The following is an 18804-nucleotide window of genomic DNA, read 5'->3' on the forward strand; positions in this document are numbered from 1 at the left end:
ATAAGAGTAGGTATGGAGAAGATGAGGCTGGGTTATCAGAGGAACAGGAGGACAAAGATGAAGATGTCGAAAAAACATCAGTAACTACCTGAAACCTATACCAGCATGAGCTACGAGATGTGTGAAAAGATTTCAGTCATTTTCCATGTGAGTAGCTTGTCACCTGGCTGCTCTGGTGCTGGGACACTGGAGCCAATAGTCTGGAATTAGAGGGAAGGGAAGCCAGGCAGATGGAATCCTTGAGCCCCAGTGGCTCAAGGAGGACACTCACAGACAAAGTGTTTGTTCAAGCAAGACTTTTATTGGAATCTTTGCAGAGGCCAAAGCTCCCAATGAAATGGACAGTCCAAGAACCAAGCCCAGTTGGTATCAGGAGTCTCTGCGTCAAGCATCCATGAAGCAGCCTCTGGAGCTGCATGAGGTCCGGCTCCCCACAGAGTGCTAGCAGTTCATCGTCTGCCATCAGCAGAGCGCTCTCGCTGTGCACGAAGGTCTCTTTCATGTCCATAGATCAGCAGTCTTTTGAGCCGATCTCGCACCACCTTGAAATTCTGCAGTGCCTCAACTTTGGCATACGGGTTTCGCTTCAGGTGCTGGAAGAGGTTGACCGGGCCGGATGATTGGAAGGCTGGTGGCAGGACAATCACATTGGGCACCATCTCATTGCCAAAGAAGAAGTGGTTGAGGCATTTCTCTTCCACACAGCAGCGCAGGTACCGAATGATATCATCCAGCCGAAGCAGAAAATCCGTCTCGTGCCACACTTCCAAGGGGATGGTGGTGAGGAGGTGCATGACAATAGTCTTGATGATGTAGGTGGGAAAGCATGTGCCCACCACCATACGGGCGCAAATCTGCAGGCACTTGAGGTGTATGCGGTTGAACACGGCTTCTCTGGCCACGTGCTGGAAGAACTTCCTCTCTGCAACAGTACAGCTCTGTGGCCATGTTGTGCTGGGGACAGAGGTGCCCCTTCTCATCTGGCTGCTCAGGAAGATGTCTGAATCTTCTTGCTGCACCCCAAATATTATCTCAATGGTGAGGTTTCTCCTGGCAGCATTTGTCAGCTGGAGCTTGCACGTGCGGGTGGAGGGCAGCACATTTACATTGTAAACCTGCGACTGAGGGATAACCACCCAGGCTGTTTTCACAAAGTTCTGGAACCACCTTGCAGTCTTCTCCGCATCTAGGTAGGAATCGGTGCAGAGGGTGTCTAGGAGGCTCGGGTCCTGATTTTTCAGCTCATCCTCAGAATGGTGGAGGAAGCACAGCATGTCCCCAAAGTCCTGCTGCCGTGCGCACGTGCACTCCAGCTCCACACAGATAGAGGAGTTCCTCGCCAGTATATCGTCCTCATTGCCCAGCTCCAGGTGGAAGGAGTGCCCACGCGGGGCCGTCATGGGCACAAGTAGGCAATAGACAGTCTCATTCCCATGAGGATTCCAACCTTCAAAGGCACTGCCCACTCCGATGGCTCGTTGCAGCTTCGGAAAGAAAGTATTTAGAATGACTGAGTCAATGACATGCAGGAGGTCTCCCACAACCTCCTCCACCAGTGGGCATCTGATGGTCGGATCCGGGAGTGGCCAGTAGATGCGCTGAGCTACAAATTCAGGCAGATCTCTTGCATCATTGGGGAGTGGTGGTACTCTTTCTTCCTCCTCTTCTTCGCTGCTGGAGCTCTCCTCCTCACTGCTGCTTTCATGTTCTGGGATATCTCTAAGGAGCAGCCACAAGTTCCAAAAGAACAGGAGGGCAACACCAACACAGGCCCAGAACTGCCAGTGCTGCAACGCAGATAAGAGCAGGGCTCCAACATGCGCCCAGCTCTGCTCCTTCTCCCCCTCCTCAATTTCCAACAGGAGCTGCATCATACATTCTTGAAGCTCCTCCACACGCTGCCACATGTAGTCGTTTGTAGCTTCATCTAATTCGTAGCCAACCTTCGCCGGGCTATGGATTAAGCCCAGGAACGTCAGGACGAAGAAAGTTGCCAAAACCATGGTCTGAAAGAGGTGAGAGAGAAGCAGGTCAGTGGGGCTGGGTGGGAGCTGGCTGGCGGCTGAGGGAGCTACGGCAGGAGCCGCAGGCCCCTGGGGTCAGGTAGGAGAGGGGGTGAGGGAGCTGGGAGGCAGCAGGGACTGTGGCCAGTACTGGCGGTGACAGCCGCGAGCCCTGCCCTGAGCGGCTGGGCCCTGGCTGCAGGCTTAGCAAGCCCTCGGAGGGCAGGCGTTTGTGCCCCAGCCCTGGCCCATCCCAGTCTTCCCCCTGGTACTGCACTCACCGATGGCTCAGGCCAAAATGCAGCAGCGCTGCCTGCGGCTGCCTTAAAAGCAGTCCCCCCATTGTGACACGTCCTCTGATGTCACCTGCGCCCCCGCCCCGTCACAGGACCCTCCCGCCCCGCCCTCGGTCCCCACCTTGGCATAGCGACTCCCAGCTGCCCTGGGCAGCCCAGGCCCTAGCATCCCACGAATGCGGAGGCACGTGGCCAGATGGTGCTCCCCAGAATCCCTTTGCATGTCCCACAAATGGTGCCCAAACAGGGATGAAACCAAAAAAGGAATGAATAGGGACAGGCTAGCAGAACAGGCACCAGGACAGGAACAGGGACGTTGATCGCCTCATGAAGATAGGTTCGGCCAAACTCAGCAAACCGCTCAAAGAAGCTTGTATTGAAAGTCGCTGGAAATATGCGCACTGGAGCTGAAAAGAAGCTGAAGCTGAGAGAAGCGGACCTGCGCACACAACTGCCCCTCACTGGCCGAAGGTAAGCAGTTGTGCGCTATGGGGAATCACATGACCTTAGAAACAAAAAATGTCCTGGTAACCTTACAGCTTATTCCCTTTATTACGAATCAGCAGTTTATGATCCTGAAACATGGGACCAAATTGAGGTCAAGGTGTGGGACTCTGCTACTGAAAACAACAAGGTTGCGGCGGGATTGCTCGGCACCTGGCGAGCAATATCTGAGGTCTTAAAGAGCCATGTGGGACCACAATCAGGGACGTATGGCCAGATAGCGAGGGAGCTGCGGGCTCATTTACTGATCCGCCTGCTATGCCATCGGCCCCTCCGCTGCTACAGCCAACGCAGGCCTTTGCTGTTATGCCCTGTGGTGACCTGGACATTCCTTTTGATCCAGGCTCTATAGGCCCTGAAAAGGAGCCAGATCTGTTTCCTTTCGATCCGGGAGGAATAGGATACATAGGGCCCGAAGGCTGAGTTGCTTAACAACTTAAAGCGAGATATATTGTTCCCATGACTAGCCCTGGAACTCTCCGGTGTTTGTAATCAAGAAAAGGAATGGAAAATGGAGACTGTTATATGATCTGAGAAAAATTAATGAAGTCATGGAAGATATGGGAGCACTTCAACCGGGATTGCCATCTCCAGCTATGCTCCCCCAGTCATGGACATTAATAGTAATAGATTTAAAGTATTGTTTGTTAAACACTTGCCAGAATTCGGAAAACTTTGCTATGTTTATGTTTCAATTGATACCTCTTCTGATTGTATTTTTACATCTGTTCATGCAGGAGAAAAGGCAAAGGATGTGTGTAAACATCTTCTGTCAGCTTTTGTGAAATTAGGAGTTCCAAAAATGATTAAAACAGATAGGGGGCCAGGATATGGGGCCCATGCATCCCACTTTTTTTTTTCAGCAGTGGGGTATTCAACATCTGACGGGTATACCTCATTCTCCCCACGGGTCAAGCAATTATTGAACAGGCCCATGGTACCCTAAAGCTATGCTTCTAAAACAAAAAAGGGGGGGGTAGGGGTCTGACCCCCAGGGAAGGATAGCTAAAGTATGCTATGTTCTTAAATTTTTAAATCGATGGACAGAAGAAGGTCCTTGCATCTGTCCATGCAGGAGAAAAGACAACAGACAGATCTGGGAGACAGATCTGGGAGAAACTCAGTTAAAGAAAGGACACAAGTGTAAGGAATGGTCCAGCAATTCATGTCAATAAGGGCTTTGAAGGGTTAACATTGAGGCCCGGGTCTAGGTGATAAGAGAACAAAGGGGGTTTTTAGAGAAAACTGCTGGCTACTGCACGGGATGTGGCGCAAGTTTCTGAAATCCCGCCCAGAGGCTACCAAATAAGGAGGAATGGGGAGCTGAAGGACGACTGAAGGACAAAGCCTGGGAGGAAGACAACCAGCCTTCAGCCTGAGCGACCCCCGAGAGACCACCAGAGACTGATACGCAGGCGCCCCTGGGAGGGTTTCGGATTCCGGAAACCAATTATAATAACCCTGCCTCTTCTAGAAGTAGTAATGAATATCTATTAGCCTAGGAGCATAAAAACCAGCCGCCTTATGTAACAGGTGTGCATCTTGGTGGAGCAGAGACTCCTGGCACACCCAGCGCTGTTTGCTTGCCTCTATTCGTTTAATAAATTGTAAACTTTGATTGCAATCCTATTTGGGACTCAGTCATTTATAACGACTGGGGGCTCGTCCGGGATGGTCTTGGTTCCTGAATTCTGACTTGATCTAGGAGGGGTGCCCCCACCATTTGGTGGCTTCTTTTCGAGTCAGGTCAGGACTAATGGCATCTTGAACCTGAATAAGGGCAAGCAAAGATTTAGATTTTTTTATGAGCTCCCTTTGCTGGCTGCAGCACTATATTTTGCCCGTAATTCTGCACGTGAAGATCTGAACGAAGACGACGGAGTCGTAAGTATTTAAGGCGGATACTGTTCGGTTGGGTGGGATTCGGTTGCCCGTGTGTGTGTGAGAGTGTGACTGAGACGGAACTTAGTTCCGAAGCGATTGTGGAGGTCTTCTAACCGCGGTTCCAATCTCCCGCGAGGGACTTGGCCGGTGAAGGACCGAAGCGATTCCTGTAGGATTCGTGGGTGGGTGATAGGTCCTAAACCCCCTGCTAGACACTCTCACTAAGGCAACCAAGGGCTGTAGAAATTGCCACAGTAAAATTCCTAGATGGGTCAGACAAAAACGAAGACCCGGGACCAGAGAAAAGGAAGCAAATTACCAGACATATCACCGGAAAGTCCATCAGGGATAATGATTAGAAATTGGAACTATAGGGGCCCCAGAAAAGGAAAAAGTAAATTAAAAATGATCCAGTATTGTATAATAGAATGGCCAAAGAAGCCTTTAAGATCACATGTCTTTTGGCCCGTTTTTGGATCCTTTGTAGACTGGATTTGCCAGGCCTTAAATATACATGTTAATTCAAAGCAACCTTTTAGCCAGGAGGAAAGTGATTATGCAGAATTATGGATCAGGACTTCACGTCCTTTTCCAGCCTCAATATTTACACTAAAAGCAGATGAGAAGTTTGAAGAAGGAGAAGAAAAACAGGAAAAAGAAAAAGATGATAAATGGGAGCCATTAGATAATTTACTACCTCTATATCCTAACAATCCACCCCCGGCGGTGCATCTTGTAATCCTATTTTGTTCTTAAAAGTTTTGAGTGTGACAAGGAGGAAGGTGGGAGCATTATCTAAGTAACAGTTTAAAAGTTTTGGCATACTCATGGCGGTGTTTGGTCAGTTTCCCAAGTATTGGGGGAGGGGGGCTGACTGATTTTCAAAGCGGTAGAATGGAGAGTCACTTCTTTGGTGGTTCGGGCCTGAGCCCTGGGAATTTGGTAAGAAGGGGGAGAGCGAATTTACTTAGGCCTCAATACCTTTTAAACCCCCATCTTGACGGATACACAGGAGTGATTCCTTGTTTTGTGTAGGCTTACTAACAAAGTGCATGAGAAAAATTAGCATTCGGCTTGAAATTCGGTCTTGTTGAAATGTAAATTTTGTGGAAAAGGTGTTATTGTTTGTCTAGAAGACGGAAGGCTGAGTGCTTCAGGTGTTTTTCCAAAGTCCTGTGGATTTATGATTGGAACGGGGCTCATTAATAATCTGAAATAGTAAAGTTTGTATGTGGAAAGAAGAGTTTAATCCCAGAGAATTGGGACATTTGGGAAGAAGATTAGGAAAAGACAGTAAAAACCTGCAATAAAAAGGTTTGCGTGGAAGTTGAAACAAGGGACAGTAACTAATATAAGTAAATAAAAGGGAATGGGAAATCAAGGAAATGGGTAATATCCAAAACAAAGACGTCCAAAAGAAAGCCTCCTTGGGTGCATATTGGCACATTGGAAGGATATTGTTAGAAATGGGGGCACAGAAAGCAAGAGGACTTCCACTAAGTATTGCAATCAATTGTGGCCACTATATAAACTAAATGGCCACTTTATGGATCAATCAACTATAACAGTTACACAGAATCACAGAATCGTCTAGGTTGGAAGAGACCTCCAAGATCATCTAGTCCAACCTCTGTCCTAACACTAACAAAACCTCCACTAAACCATATCACTAAGGACTACACCTAAACGTCTTTTAAAGACCTCCAGGGATGGCGACTCAACCACTTCCCTGGGCAGCCCATTCCAATGCCTAACAACCCTTTTGGTAAAGAAGTTCTTCCTAATATCCAACCTAAACCTCCCCTGGCGCAACTTGAGCCCATTCCCCCTCGTCCTGTCACCAGGCACGTGGGAGAATAGACCAACCCCCACCTCTCTACAGCCTCCTTTAAGGTACCTATAGAGAGCGATGAGGTCTCCCCTGAGCCTCCTCTTCTCCAGGCTAAACAACCCCAGCTCCCTCAGCCGCTCCTCGTAAGACTTGTTCTCCAGACCCCACACCAGCCTTGTCGCCCTTCTCTGGACTCTCTCGAGCACCTCCATGTCCTTCTTGTAGCGAGGGGCCCAAAACTGAACACAGTACTCGAGGTGCGGCCTCACCAGAGCCAAGTACAGGGGGACAATCACCTCCCTAGACTTGCTGGCCACGCTGCTTCTTATACAAGCCAGGATGCTGTTGGCCTTCTTGGCCACCTGAGCACACTGCTGGCTCATATTCAGCTGCCTATCAACCAGTATTCCCAGGTCCTTCTCGGCCAGGCAGCTGTTGAACCACTCATCTCCCAGCCTGTAGCGCTGCTTGGGGTTGTTGCGCCCCAGGTGCAGGACCCGGCACTCGGCCTTGTTGAACTTCATACAGTTGACCTCAGCCCATCGCTCCAGCCTATCCAGATCCTCCTGCAGAGCCTTCCTTCCCTCGGGCAGATCGACACACGCACCTAACTTAGTGTCATCTGCAAACTTACTGAGGGTGCACTCGATCCCCTCGTCCAGGTCATCGATAAAGATATTAAAGAGGACCGGCCCCAGCACTGAGCCCTGGGGGACTCCACTAGTAACCGGCCTCCAGCTGGATTTGACTCCATTCACCACAACTCTTTGGGCCTGGCCATCCAGCCAGTTTTTAACCCAACGAAGCGTACGCCAGTCCAAGCCGCGAGCAGCCAGCTTCTTGAGGAGAATGTTGTGGGAAACAGTGTCAAAAGCCTTACTGAAGTCAAGGTAGATCACATCCGCAGCCTTCCCCTCATCCACCAGGCGCATCACTTGGTCGTAGAAGGAGATCAGGTTCGTCAAGCAGGACCTACCTTTCATAAACCCATGCTGACTGGGCCTGATCGCCTGGTTGCCCTTCAAGTGCCTCGTGACGACATTCAAGATAATCTGCTCCATGAGCTTCCCTGGCACTGAGGTCAAACTAACAGGCCTATAGTTCCCCGGGTCTACCCTCCGGCCCTTCTTGTAGATGGGCGTCACATTTGCTAGCCGCCAGTCGACTGGGACCTCTCCTGATAGCCAGGACTGCCAATAAATGATGGAAAGCGGCTTGGCCAGCTCCTCCACCAGTTCTCTCAGTACCCTCGGGTGGATCCCATCCGGCCCCATCGACTTGCGTACATCCAAGTGCTGTAGCAGGTCGCCAACCATTTCCTCGTGGATAGCGAGGGCCACATCCTGCTCCCCATCCCCTTCCACCAGCTCAGGGTACCAGGTATCCAGAGAACAACTGGTCTTGCCGCTAAAGACTGAGGCAAAGAAGGCATTGAGTACCTCAGCCTTTTCCTCATCTTTTGTAACTAAGTTTCCCCCCGCATCCAGTAAAGGATGGAGATTCTACTTAGTCCTCCTTTTTGTGTTGATGTATTTGTAAAAACTTTTTTTTGTTATCTTTAATGGCAGTAGCCAGATTGAGCTCCAGATGAGCTTTGGCCTTTCTAATTTTATCCCTGCACAGCCTCGCAACATCCTTATAGTCCTCTTGAGTAGCCCGCCCTCTTTTCCAAAGATTATAAACCCTCCTTTTTCTCCTAAGCTCGAGCCACAACTCTCTGTTCAGCCAGGCCGGTCTAGTTCCGCGCCGGCTCATCTTTGGGCACGTGGGGACAGACCGCTCCTGAGCCATTAAGATTTCCTTCTTGAAGAGTGCCCAGCCTTCCTGGACTCCTCTGCCCTTCAGAACCTCCTCCCAAGGGACTCTGCCAACCAGTGTCCTGAACAGCTCAAAGTCAGCCCTCCGGAAGTCCAAGACAGAGGTTTTACTGGTCCCCTTCCTGACTTCACCAAGAATAGAGAACTGAACCATTTCGTGGTCACTCTGCCCAAGACAGCTCTCAACCACCACATCTCCCACCAGTCTGTCACTGTTTGTGAACAGAAGGTCTAGCGGGGCACCTCCCCCGGTAGGCTCACTAACCAGCTGCGTCAGGAAGCTATCTTCCACGCTCTCCAGAAACCTCTTAGACTGCTTTCTCTGGGCTGTGTTGTGCTTCCAGGATGTCTGGGAAGTTGAAGTCCCCCACAAGAACAAGCGCTGACGATTTCGCGGCTTCTGCCAGCTGCCTGTAGAACTCCTCATCCGTCTCCTCATCCTGGTTCGGCGGTCTATAACAGACCCCCACCAGGATGCTTGCCTTGTTGGCCTTCCCTCTGATCCTAACCCAAAGAGACTCAACCTTATCATTCCCAGCCTCAAGTTCCTCAACATCAAAACACTCTCTAATATAGAGAGCCACACCACCACCCCTTCTGTGCTGCCTGTCCCTTCTGAAGAGCCTATAGCCAGGCATTGCAGCACTCCAGTCATGAGAGTGGTCCCACCACGTTTCCGTGATGGCAACCAAGTCATAGCCTTCCTGCTGCACGATGGCTTCCAGCTCCTCTTGTTTGTTGCCCATGCTGCGTGCATTAGTGTAGATGCACTTCAGTCGGGCCATTGCCTTCTCCCCTAGCCTTGTCATTGTTCCCCCTGGTACAGCTCCAACAAGACTTATTTCAGCCCCGTCCCCCTTCTTTCCTAGTTTAAAGCCCTCTCAACGAGCCCTGCCAGCTCCTGGGCTAGGATCCGTTTTCCCCTTGGAGATAGGGACCCGTCTGCGGTCACCAGGCCGGGTGCTGAGTAAAGCGCCCCATGGTCAAAAAACCCCAAATTTCTGTATTGGCACCAGCCTCTGAGCCACGTGTTAACCAGGTGGGCTTTCCGTGTCCTCTCGGTACCCCTCCCTGCCACTGCAGGGATGGACGAAAACACCACCTGTACTCCCGCTCCACCCACTGACCGTCCCAGTCCCCTAAAGTCCCTTTTGATAGCCTTCAGGCTTCTCTCTTCAATATCATCACTGCCAGCCTGGACTATCAAAAGAGGGTAGTAGTCAGAGGGGCGAACCAGGTTGGGAAGCTTCCTGGCAACATCCCTGACCCTGGCCCCAGGGAGGCAGCAGACTTCCCTACGGGTAGGGTCAGGTCGAGAAATAGGGCCCTCTGTTCCCCTGAGAAGGGAGTCACCTACAACGATCATCACCCTTCTGTCTTTCTTGGTGGAGGCTGTCTTGAGGCGTGGAGTCAGCTTCCTCGCCGTAGGCATCCTCCTGGGTAGACTTTCTACCTCGTCCTCACCCACCGGCCTCTCAAGCTCCAGGGCCTCAAATCTGTTATGTAAGGGCACCTGGGAAGGAGGGGCCGGTGGGGGGGTGCGTTGCCTGCGAGGTCGAGCAGGGACCTGTCTCCATTCCTCCTCAACTCCTAGGTCCCCTCCCTCTGCCCGACAGCGACAGGGCAGGGGGTCCACCCCCATTTGGGGTGTCTCGCCCCGGTACCTCTCCTTCAAGCCCTGCAGGGAGTCGCTCCACCAGTCTATCTCCCGCTCACACTCCCTGATAGCCCTCAACCTATCCACCTCCTCTTTGAGTTCTGCCACCAGGCGGACCAGGTCATCCACCTGCTCGCACCTCACACACACGGAGCCTCTGCCTCCCTCAGATGGCAGCAACAGGCTCAGACACTCCCTGCACCCAGAGACCTGAACTGCCGCATTGTTGAGCAGGCGGCCAGTCTGGGTGGACACAGACTTTCTAGAGAGAGCGCTCTGCCTGGTGTAGACCATTGCAGCCTAGCTAGCGGTCGACAGCCGTTAAAGGTGTTGTTCTTATGGGCGGGGGGAAACTCTGCCCTCTCCGCCCTGCCTGCGCAAACTGCCGCGCCAACTGCCGCGCCCCGCCCTTCTGACGCGCCCCGCCCTGTTTGCCCGTCCTGGTCGCTCGCGCTCCCTAGCAGCTGCTCTTGAACGGCCGGGGAGGGGGCGCTGCCGGCTCCGCCTACGCCTCGTCAGCCGCCTCGTCAGCCTCCCTCACGAGGGCTGCCGGGTCCTGGCGGCTCCCTCGAGCGGCCTCGACGTCGGAAAAAAAGCCCTGCCTGTCCCGATCCCCCGCTCCGCTGCAGAACGTGCCCCGGAGCCGATCGCCTCGGCAAGCTTCTTGCAATTAATGTTTTTGAGGAGAGAAGGAAAATAGGATGAGATGTTGTATACTGATACGTTGTTTCAGCATCGTGGAGGGAAAAGGTATGGAATTAAGTTGGCCCCTGACTGAGCCTTTGGTGTTGGCATTAGAAAAGTACAGGCTGGAGAAAGATAAAGGAAGTGTTAAAAGGGTTGTTGAAGGTGTTAAAGGTTGTGTGGCATGTAGTATTTAACAGAGCCGTTTGAAGCTGAATGAGCAGGGAAAGAGGATGTAGGAATGCTAATAGTTCCGCCTCAACCCGAGGCTGAGATCTCTAAATCACAGGTGTGAGCCCTCTGGGGCAGAGGGACCGTGATGGGTCCGAGAGAGTTGTCATGGAAACAGAAAAGCAGCTAACTCTTAAAACAACCTGAGTTCATGTGTGAGTTCAGATTGCCGATGGGACCGCTCAGGGAACTGTCAACGATTGCATTCCCCTGACCAACGCCCCCACTGAGACCCTAATCACCCCGAAAATTATGTAAATACCAAAATGTGGTTAAATTGGCAATTGAGAATCTGTTCCAACAAGGTCCAAAAGAAACCCCTATGGAATTTTTGAATTTTTGGACCAACTTTGAAATAAATAAATAAATAAATAAATAAAAACTAAAACAGACAAAAAATTTGGACCTGGCTTCAGAAAACAAACAGAGGCAATTGGCTAGCCTCTTTCCAGGGCAACCGGCCCCTGATATCAAAAAAAAAAAAAAATTGTCTTAGGCTGCAGGACAAACTTACAACAGTCAGGAATGACGGGGACCTGGGGCATCTACCCTAGCAGGTCCACTAGTTGAAATAAAGCTAGGAAACGAAGACAGAGGCATGAATTTTTGTTGGTTACGGGAGCTTCTTTCTCTCTGTTAATTAGTCTGTAAATGTAATAGGAGCAACTGGCCAACAGGAAAAGGCGTGTTTTTTTGCAATGCTTGAAATTTAAATTGGGAAAAATGATTGGAATTACCAACTGAGAAAAACAGCTTATAGACCTTTTGAGAAAGTACAAGTTGATTTCACTGAATTGCCCAAGGTAGGTAGGATAAAATATGTATTGGTAATAGCAGACCATTTAACACAATGGGTAGAAGCTTATCCTGTAGCACGAGCTACGGCACAAATGGTGGTAAAAATTTTATTAGAACATTTAATACCTAGATATGGGATAATCCAGTACATTGATTCTGATCAGGGCACACACTTTACTTCTAAAATAATGAAATTGTTATGTCAATCATTAGGTATTCAGTGGGAATACCACACTCCGTGGCACCCACAAAGCTCAGGGAAAGTAGAAAGGATGAATCAAACAATAAAACAACAATTGGCTAAGTTAATGATCGAGACACAGCTGCCCTGGACGAAATGCTTACCATTGGCACTTTTAAACATAAGAACTAAACCACACAGTGAGACTGGATTATCACCATATGAAATATTATATGGCATGCCTTATTCTCAAGGGATGCCCCTAGTAAACAATGTAGTTGAGGATCATAGTATCCAGAAATATATAATTACCATTGGAAGGAGATTACAGGAGCTAAGAGAAATTGGGATGATGACTCAAACACCACCTTTAGGATTTGCTATTCATAAGATACAACCAGGAGACAAGGTCTTAATAAAAACCTGGAGAGAAGAATCATTGAACCCGCGATGGGAGGGACCGTACCTTGTTTTACTTACTACTGAAACAGCTGTGAGAACAGCAGAAAGGGGTTGGACCCACGCATCCAGAATAAAAGGACCAATAGCTACCGAAGCCTGGAGGGTTGAGTCCACTCCTGGGGAACTGAAACTGAGACTAAAGAGGAACTAATATTCTGGCAATGAGGTTCTGCATGAATTAAGGGCACCGGATAAAGAGGACAAGTCTGAAGGGAGAAAAGGGAGAAGGCAAGACCCGGGTAGGACCTTCCACTGCGGTGTGTATGGTCTACCGAGGGAGGCAACCCCTATGGGTATTGACCGCCAAGTGAGAGGGCCTCGACCGGACTTCTCCCGCGCTAAGATCAGGTTGTCCTGAGAAAAATAACATAAGAACCTTTTTAAACCCATAATAAAACTGTGATTGGTTTTCCAGGAGCTGGATCACCCCAAAAGGCTGAATGGTAACACAAGCTCAAATCAACCCTGAAAGCGGGCCCAACCCCATGATTGAAGGCATTTCCCACACTCTCAAGATTGGACGGCGCAAAAGAGGAACAAGGACAGACAAAAGAGCAACAAGGACAAAAGAGGAACAAGGACAGACAGCAGAGCTTTAGCTCCAGAAGGAGTGCAGTCGGAGCCCACGGAATCAGCTCCTCAGCAAAATGCTCCCCGATGCTGTGGCAGCCCAACTGTCAGCACCTCATGCCCGCCTTTCCCGACCAAGTGTGGTACAGACACTCACGGACAAAACGTTTGTTCAAGCAAGCAATATATTAGCATTTTTGTAGAGGCCAAGCTCCCGGAGTGAGTGGACACTGGGCAAGAGCCAGATGGTCGCTGTCCAGCTGGTAAAGAAGTCTCTGCTTCAAGCCTCCCTGCAGCGGCCGCTTCAGCTGCATGGGGTCTGCCTCCCCCAAGGGTGGTTTGGCTGTGGAGAGAACACGGACGAGCAATTCCCACTGCCAACTGAGCAGCATCTTCTCCGTGTCCAGCGTGTTCAGCTCTGCAGCACGTGGCAAACAGTTATCTTTGTAGCCACCGTAGTCATCACTGGTTACTACGCTTGGTAGACTGTCTATACAAGGACCTTGCCGCACTTGGCAGTGGGTTGCTGCACAGAGTTTTCCCATCCTTTTCTGTGTCCTGCGTTCTCCCCTCTTCTTTCTGTGGTGGGAGGTCATTGCCTGCTGTCAGCAGAGCACTCCTCAGAGCTCTGTGCATGAAGGCCTCTTTCAGTTCCCAAAGGTCAGCAGTCTCGTGAGCCGATCTCGCAGCTCCTGGAATTCACGCAGCGCCCGGGCGTGGACAGTTGGCTCCTGTGCCATGTGCTGGAAGAGGTTGGGTGGTCTGGACGTTTGGAAATCTGGGGGCAAGATGATCTCCTCAGGCATTCCCTCGTTTCCAAAGAAGAAGTGGTCCAGGCGTTTCTCCACTATGCAGCAGTGCAGGTACTGCATGATGTCGTCCATCCGCTGCAAAAAATCCCTCCTGCGCCAGCTTTCCAAAGGGATGGTGGTCAGCAGGTGCATGACAACTGTCTTCAACATATAGGTGGTAAAATCATTGCCCACCAGGATACGGGCACAGAGCTGCATGCATCTGAGGTGGAAACTGTCCTGCTGGGCATGCGCTTTTATGTACTGGAAGAACTTCATCTCTGCCACAGCGCAGCTCTGTGGCCACGTCGTATCGGGGGTGAAGATAGCCTCTGTCTTCTGGCTGCTCAGGAAAACGGCTGAATCGTCTTGTTGCACCCCAAACATTATCTCAACGAACAGGGTTCTATCAAAGATATCAATCATACGAAGCCTGCAGGAGCGTCTGGATGGCAGCACACCAATGTGACTTCTGGCCGACTCGGGCAAAAATTTATAAGCTCTTTTCATCGATTGCTGGAACCAGTAGGAGGTTTTATGCACATCCAGGTAGGAGCCAGTGCACAGTGTCTGTAGGAGGCTGGGCTCCGCATTTCTTCTCAGCTCCTCCTCAGGTTGGTGAAGGAAGCACACCATGTTCCCAAAGTCCTGCTCCCTCACGCATGTGCACTCCAGCTCCACGCGAATACAGGAGTTCCTTGATGGCAGCTCCTCTTCATTCCCCAGCTCCAGGTGGAAGGAGTGCCCACGAGGAGCCGTCATGGGCACGAGCAGGTGATAGACGACAGTGTCGTTGTCTCGGGGACTCCAGCCTTCAAAGGTACTACCCACTCCAATGGGTGAATGCAGCACCGGATAGAAGGTGTTCGTCAGGGACCGTTGGGTGAAATGGATGAGGTCTCCCACCATTGACTGTATCACTCGACAGTTGACTTGGATGTTCTGCACTGGCCACTGGATTCTCTCTGCAAAAATCCTCCCTTCATCCCTTCCTTCAACACGATTTCTCTCATTATTCTGCTGCTCATCACTGCTGGAGCTCTCCTCCTCACTGCTGCTTTCATATTCTGGGATATGTCTAAGGAGCCGGCACAAGCTCCAAAAGTACAGGAGAGCAACACCAACATAGGCCCAGAACTGCCAATTCTGCAATGCAGATAAGAGCAGGGCTCCCATGTGCGCCCAGCTCTGCTCCTTCTCCCCCTCCTCAATTTCGAACAGGAGCTGCATCATGCGTTCTTGCAGCTCCTCCGCATACTGCCGCATGCGCTCATTTGTAGCGTCATCCAATTCATCGCTGACCTCCGCTGGGCTCTGGATTAAGCCCAGGAACGTCAGGACGAAGAAAGTTGCCAAAAACTGCATGGTCTTGAAAGAGGTGAGAGAGAAGCAGGTCAGTGGGGCTGGGTGGGAGCTGGCTGGCGGCTGAGGGAGCTACGGCAGGAGCCGCAGGCCCCTGGGGTCAGGTAGGAGAGGGGGTGAGGGAGCTGGGAGGCAGCAGGGATGTGGCCAGTAATAACTGGCGGTGACAGCCGCGAGCCCTGCCCTGAGCGGCTGGGCCCTGGCTGCAGGCTTAGCAAGCCCTCGGAGGGCAGGCCCCAGCCCTGGCCCATCCCAGTCTTCCCCCTGGTACTGCACTCACCGATCAGGCTCAGGCCAAAATGCAGCAGCGCTGGCCTGCGGCTACTGCCTTAAAAGCAGTCCCCCCATCTGGACACGTCCTCTGATTGTCACCTGCGCCTCTCTGCCCCGTCACAGGACCCCCCCGCCCCACCCTCGGTCCCCACCGCTACGTCCCACTGGTACCAACTCGCAAGCTCCACTGAGCAACTGAGCAGCATCTTCCTCCATGTCCAGCATGCACAGCTTTGGGCCTGTTTGACTGTGGCAAGCAGGATGTCTGTCAGTCGTCTTTGTAGCCACCACAATCATTGCTGGCTGTGGGGCTGGAAATCCCTCCTGTGCATGCTTGCCAAGGGGATGGTGGTCAGGAAGTGCGTGACAGCTGTCTTCAAGGCATGGGTGGGCAAAGTTGGCACCTAACATGCTGGGGGTAAAGATGGCCATGCCCTCTGGCTGCTCAGAATCTCCGCCTTGCTGCACCCCAAATATTATCTCAATGGTGAGGTTTCTCCTGGCAGCATTTGTCAGCTGGAGCTTGCACAGTGCGGGTGACTGCCGGGCAAGCACATTTACATTGTAAACCTGCATGATCAACTGAGGGATAACCACCCAGGCTGTTTTTTCACAAAGTTCTGGAACCACCTTGCCAGTCTTCTCCGCATCTAGGTAGGAATCGGTGCAGAGGGTGTCTAGGACTACACGCTTCGGGTCCTGATTTTTCAGCTCACTTTCCTCAGAATGGTGGAGGAAGCACAGAATGTCCCCAAAGTCCTGCTGCCGTCTAAATTGCGCACGTGCACTCCAGCTATACCACACAGATAGAGGAGGTTCCTCGCCAGATATATTCGTCCTCATTGCCCAGCTCCAGGTGGAAGGACGTGCCACACGCGATTAGGGGCCGTCATGGGCACAAGCTAGGCAGTAGTAGACAGCCTCATTCCCATGAGGAATTCCAACCTTCAAAGGCACTGGCCCAGACTCCGATGGCTCATCGGCGATTTTGCAGCTTCGGAAAGAAAGTATTTAGAATGACTGAGTCAATGACATGCAGGTTGGGTCTCCCACAACCTCCTACCACCAGTGGCATCTGATGGTCGGATCCTTGAGGGATAGGCGTCCAGTAGTAGATGCGCTTTGAGCTACAAATTCAGGCAGATCTCTTGCATCATTACAATCTGGAGTGGTACGGTACTCTTTCTTTCTCTTCCTCCTCTTCTTCACTGCTGGAGCTCTCCTCCTCACTGCTGCTTTCATGTTCTGGGATATCTCTAAGGAGCATGACAGCCACAAGTTCCAAAAAGAACAGGAGGGCAACACAAACACAGGCCCAGAACTGCTCAGTGCCTTGCAACGCAGATTAAGAGAGCAAGGCTCTGCCAACAATTGTGCGCCCAGCTCTGCTCCTTCTCCCCCTCCTCAATTTCCAACGAGCAAAAAAAAAAAAATAAAAAAAAAAAAAAAAAAATGTGCTGCGTCATGCGCCCTCTTGCATCTCCTCATGTACACTGTTCTGCAGCATGCATTTGGCACGTGGGCTGCACCTTGTTCATCATTCACATTCTCCAGGTTATAGATTAAATCCCCAACAACCGTCAGGGTGAAAGATTATTGACAGAACCATGGTTTGAAAGAGGTGAGAGAGAAGCGGTGTCAGTGGGCTCACACTGTTTGGTAGAGCTGGCTGGCGGCTGCAGGGAGCTGCGGCAGGAACCGCAGGCCCCTGGATCTAGGGGTCAACAGGACGAGATGGGAACCGAGGGAGCTGGGCCATGGTCACACGATACAGGTGACTGTGGCCAGTAACATACTGGGCTAATTAGGTAGGTAGCACACAGTGACACAGACGAGCCCTGCCCTGAGAGGCTGAGGCCCATGGCTTGCAGGCTCTAGCAACAAAGCCCCTCAGCGGTGGTGCAGGCGTTTTGTGCCCCAGCCCTGGCCCATGCCCAGCCTTCCCACCTGCTGCTACTGCACTCACCTCACGTTTTATGGCTCAGGCCAGGCTGTATTGCATGGCCCTGAGTGGAGCAGGTGACATTCCTGGACAGGCACCAAGGGCCCTGAGGTGGACAGGGATGTTCCTGACAAGCACCGAATGACCATGATGTGAGAAGGGCATATTCCTCGACAGCCAAATTAACACAGTGACCCTGAGAGGGAGGCTGGTTGAGCACATTCCTGACAGGGCCCCAGAGGCCGCCACAGAGTCTTGAGGGTGAGCAGTCAAGTAGTACTTGATAGTCGACTACGGACGGTCTGAGGATTGCTTGGGTGTTGCAATGGGCGCGCAGGTAATGCCCAAGCCCTCATGGGAAACTGTTGTCGTTATAAATAGCCATTTTTGCATGTGCAAAACAAAAGTGATGTGATTATAAGACCATTCTTAGCAGCAAACACAAGCCCATTTGTTGAAAAAATGAAGAAGAGGCCACAGAAGACCTCTCAAGTGTTTGCCCTATCGTGTAGGGTGCGGATAAGGCTCTTCAGAACCAGCAGAGAGAGGATGATTGCCACAGCCATTGATTTGCTGGATAATCAGACCTCCGTAATAACCTCGGAGTACGTTGGTTAATAAAGCAGTATTTTATGTTTATTTGGCACTGCGCACACATGCCACCTTGGGTCGCAAGGGGGATAACTCCACCTAGCTTTGCGCACCAAGGGTTACTGGCAGTGTGCTTATATTAGGGGATGCAAAATACAATATTCATTTCATTTCCCATGCGTCTCTAGCGTATTCATCAGGTCTCCGAAGAATCATTAATGTAGGTTCCCGCCCCTATTCGCATGCGTACTGGAGTCCTTGGGGTGGTCGTCCGGCATACTCTGGGGTCCTTTATCTTGTTCCCTGTCTCAAGTCCCCCCTTTTCTTTATCCTAAGCAAATTCTTTTGCCTAGAACAGCCTTCTTGATTCCAAAGTTTTCATAAAATTCTTACCAGTTTCTACTTGGTGCTTGTTTTGGTTACACTTCCAGGTTTCATAATCATCTAGTCCTTTCATACAGCACCAAAAAATGCACACTGTACCAAAACACAGGTGAAGTTAAGAATACTAGTAAAAGGAAGATCAAATTCCTCTAAACAATTGCTTAAGCCAAGAAAAGTTGGGTAACCAAGAGGTCGTTTTGTTCCATAATTCTCAAAACCCCATGAGGTGTCATCTTGAACTACCTTATGTAAGATCTTGGTCTTTTCCAAATACCTAAATATATATTTTTTGAGATCAGTCTCAATTCGTCCTGCCTCATTTACATACATACAGCAACTAATATTTATTAAAGTGCAACCCCCCCTTGGGAGACAAATAAAAGGTCTAGTGCCTAAAACGTTCTTATTGATTTGTTCTAGTTGCTTGCCCAAAACTGTAATATGTTGTTGCAAATATTGGTTTCCTACTTGTGTTAGATCTTCTCCTTTGTATGGCATTTGGTAAGGCCTGCCATACAATATCTCAAAGGGGCTTAGTTTTTA

The 18804-nt window shown here is 50.7% G+C and overlaps 2 protein-coding genes across 2 annotated transcripts; both read right to left on the reverse strand.

Moving 5' to 3' along the window:
• Window positions 1-449: 449 nt before the first annotated feature.
• On the reverse strand, window positions 450-2003 carry LOC118250409 (inositol 1,4,5-trisphosphate receptor-interacting protein-like 1). The gene has a single exon (XM_035551472.1). It carries the CDS (start codon window positions 2001-2003, stop codon window positions 450-452), a length of 1554 nt encoding a protein of 517 aa, XP_035407365.1.
• An 11562-nt stretch (window positions 2004-13565) lies between these two features.
• On the reverse strand, window positions 13566-15074 carry LOC118250408 (inositol 1,4,5-trisphosphate receptor-interacting protein-like 1). Its single transcript, XM_050711141.1, has one exon. It carries the CDS (start codon window positions 15072-15074, stop codon window positions 13566-13568), a length of 1509 nt encoding a protein of 502 aa, XP_050567098.1.
• Between the last annotated feature and the right edge of the window lie 3730 nt (window positions 15075-18804).

The sequence above is a fragment of the Cygnus atratus genome, chromosome 5 (genome assembly GCF_013377495.2).
Source record: "Cygnus atratus isolate AKBS03 ecotype Queensland, Australia chromosome 5, CAtr_DNAZoo_HiC_assembly, whole genome shotgun sequence".
In the NCBI taxonomy this organism is placed as follows: domain Eukaryota; kingdom Metazoa; phylum Chordata; class Aves; order Anseriformes; family Anatidae; genus Cygnus; species Cygnus atratus.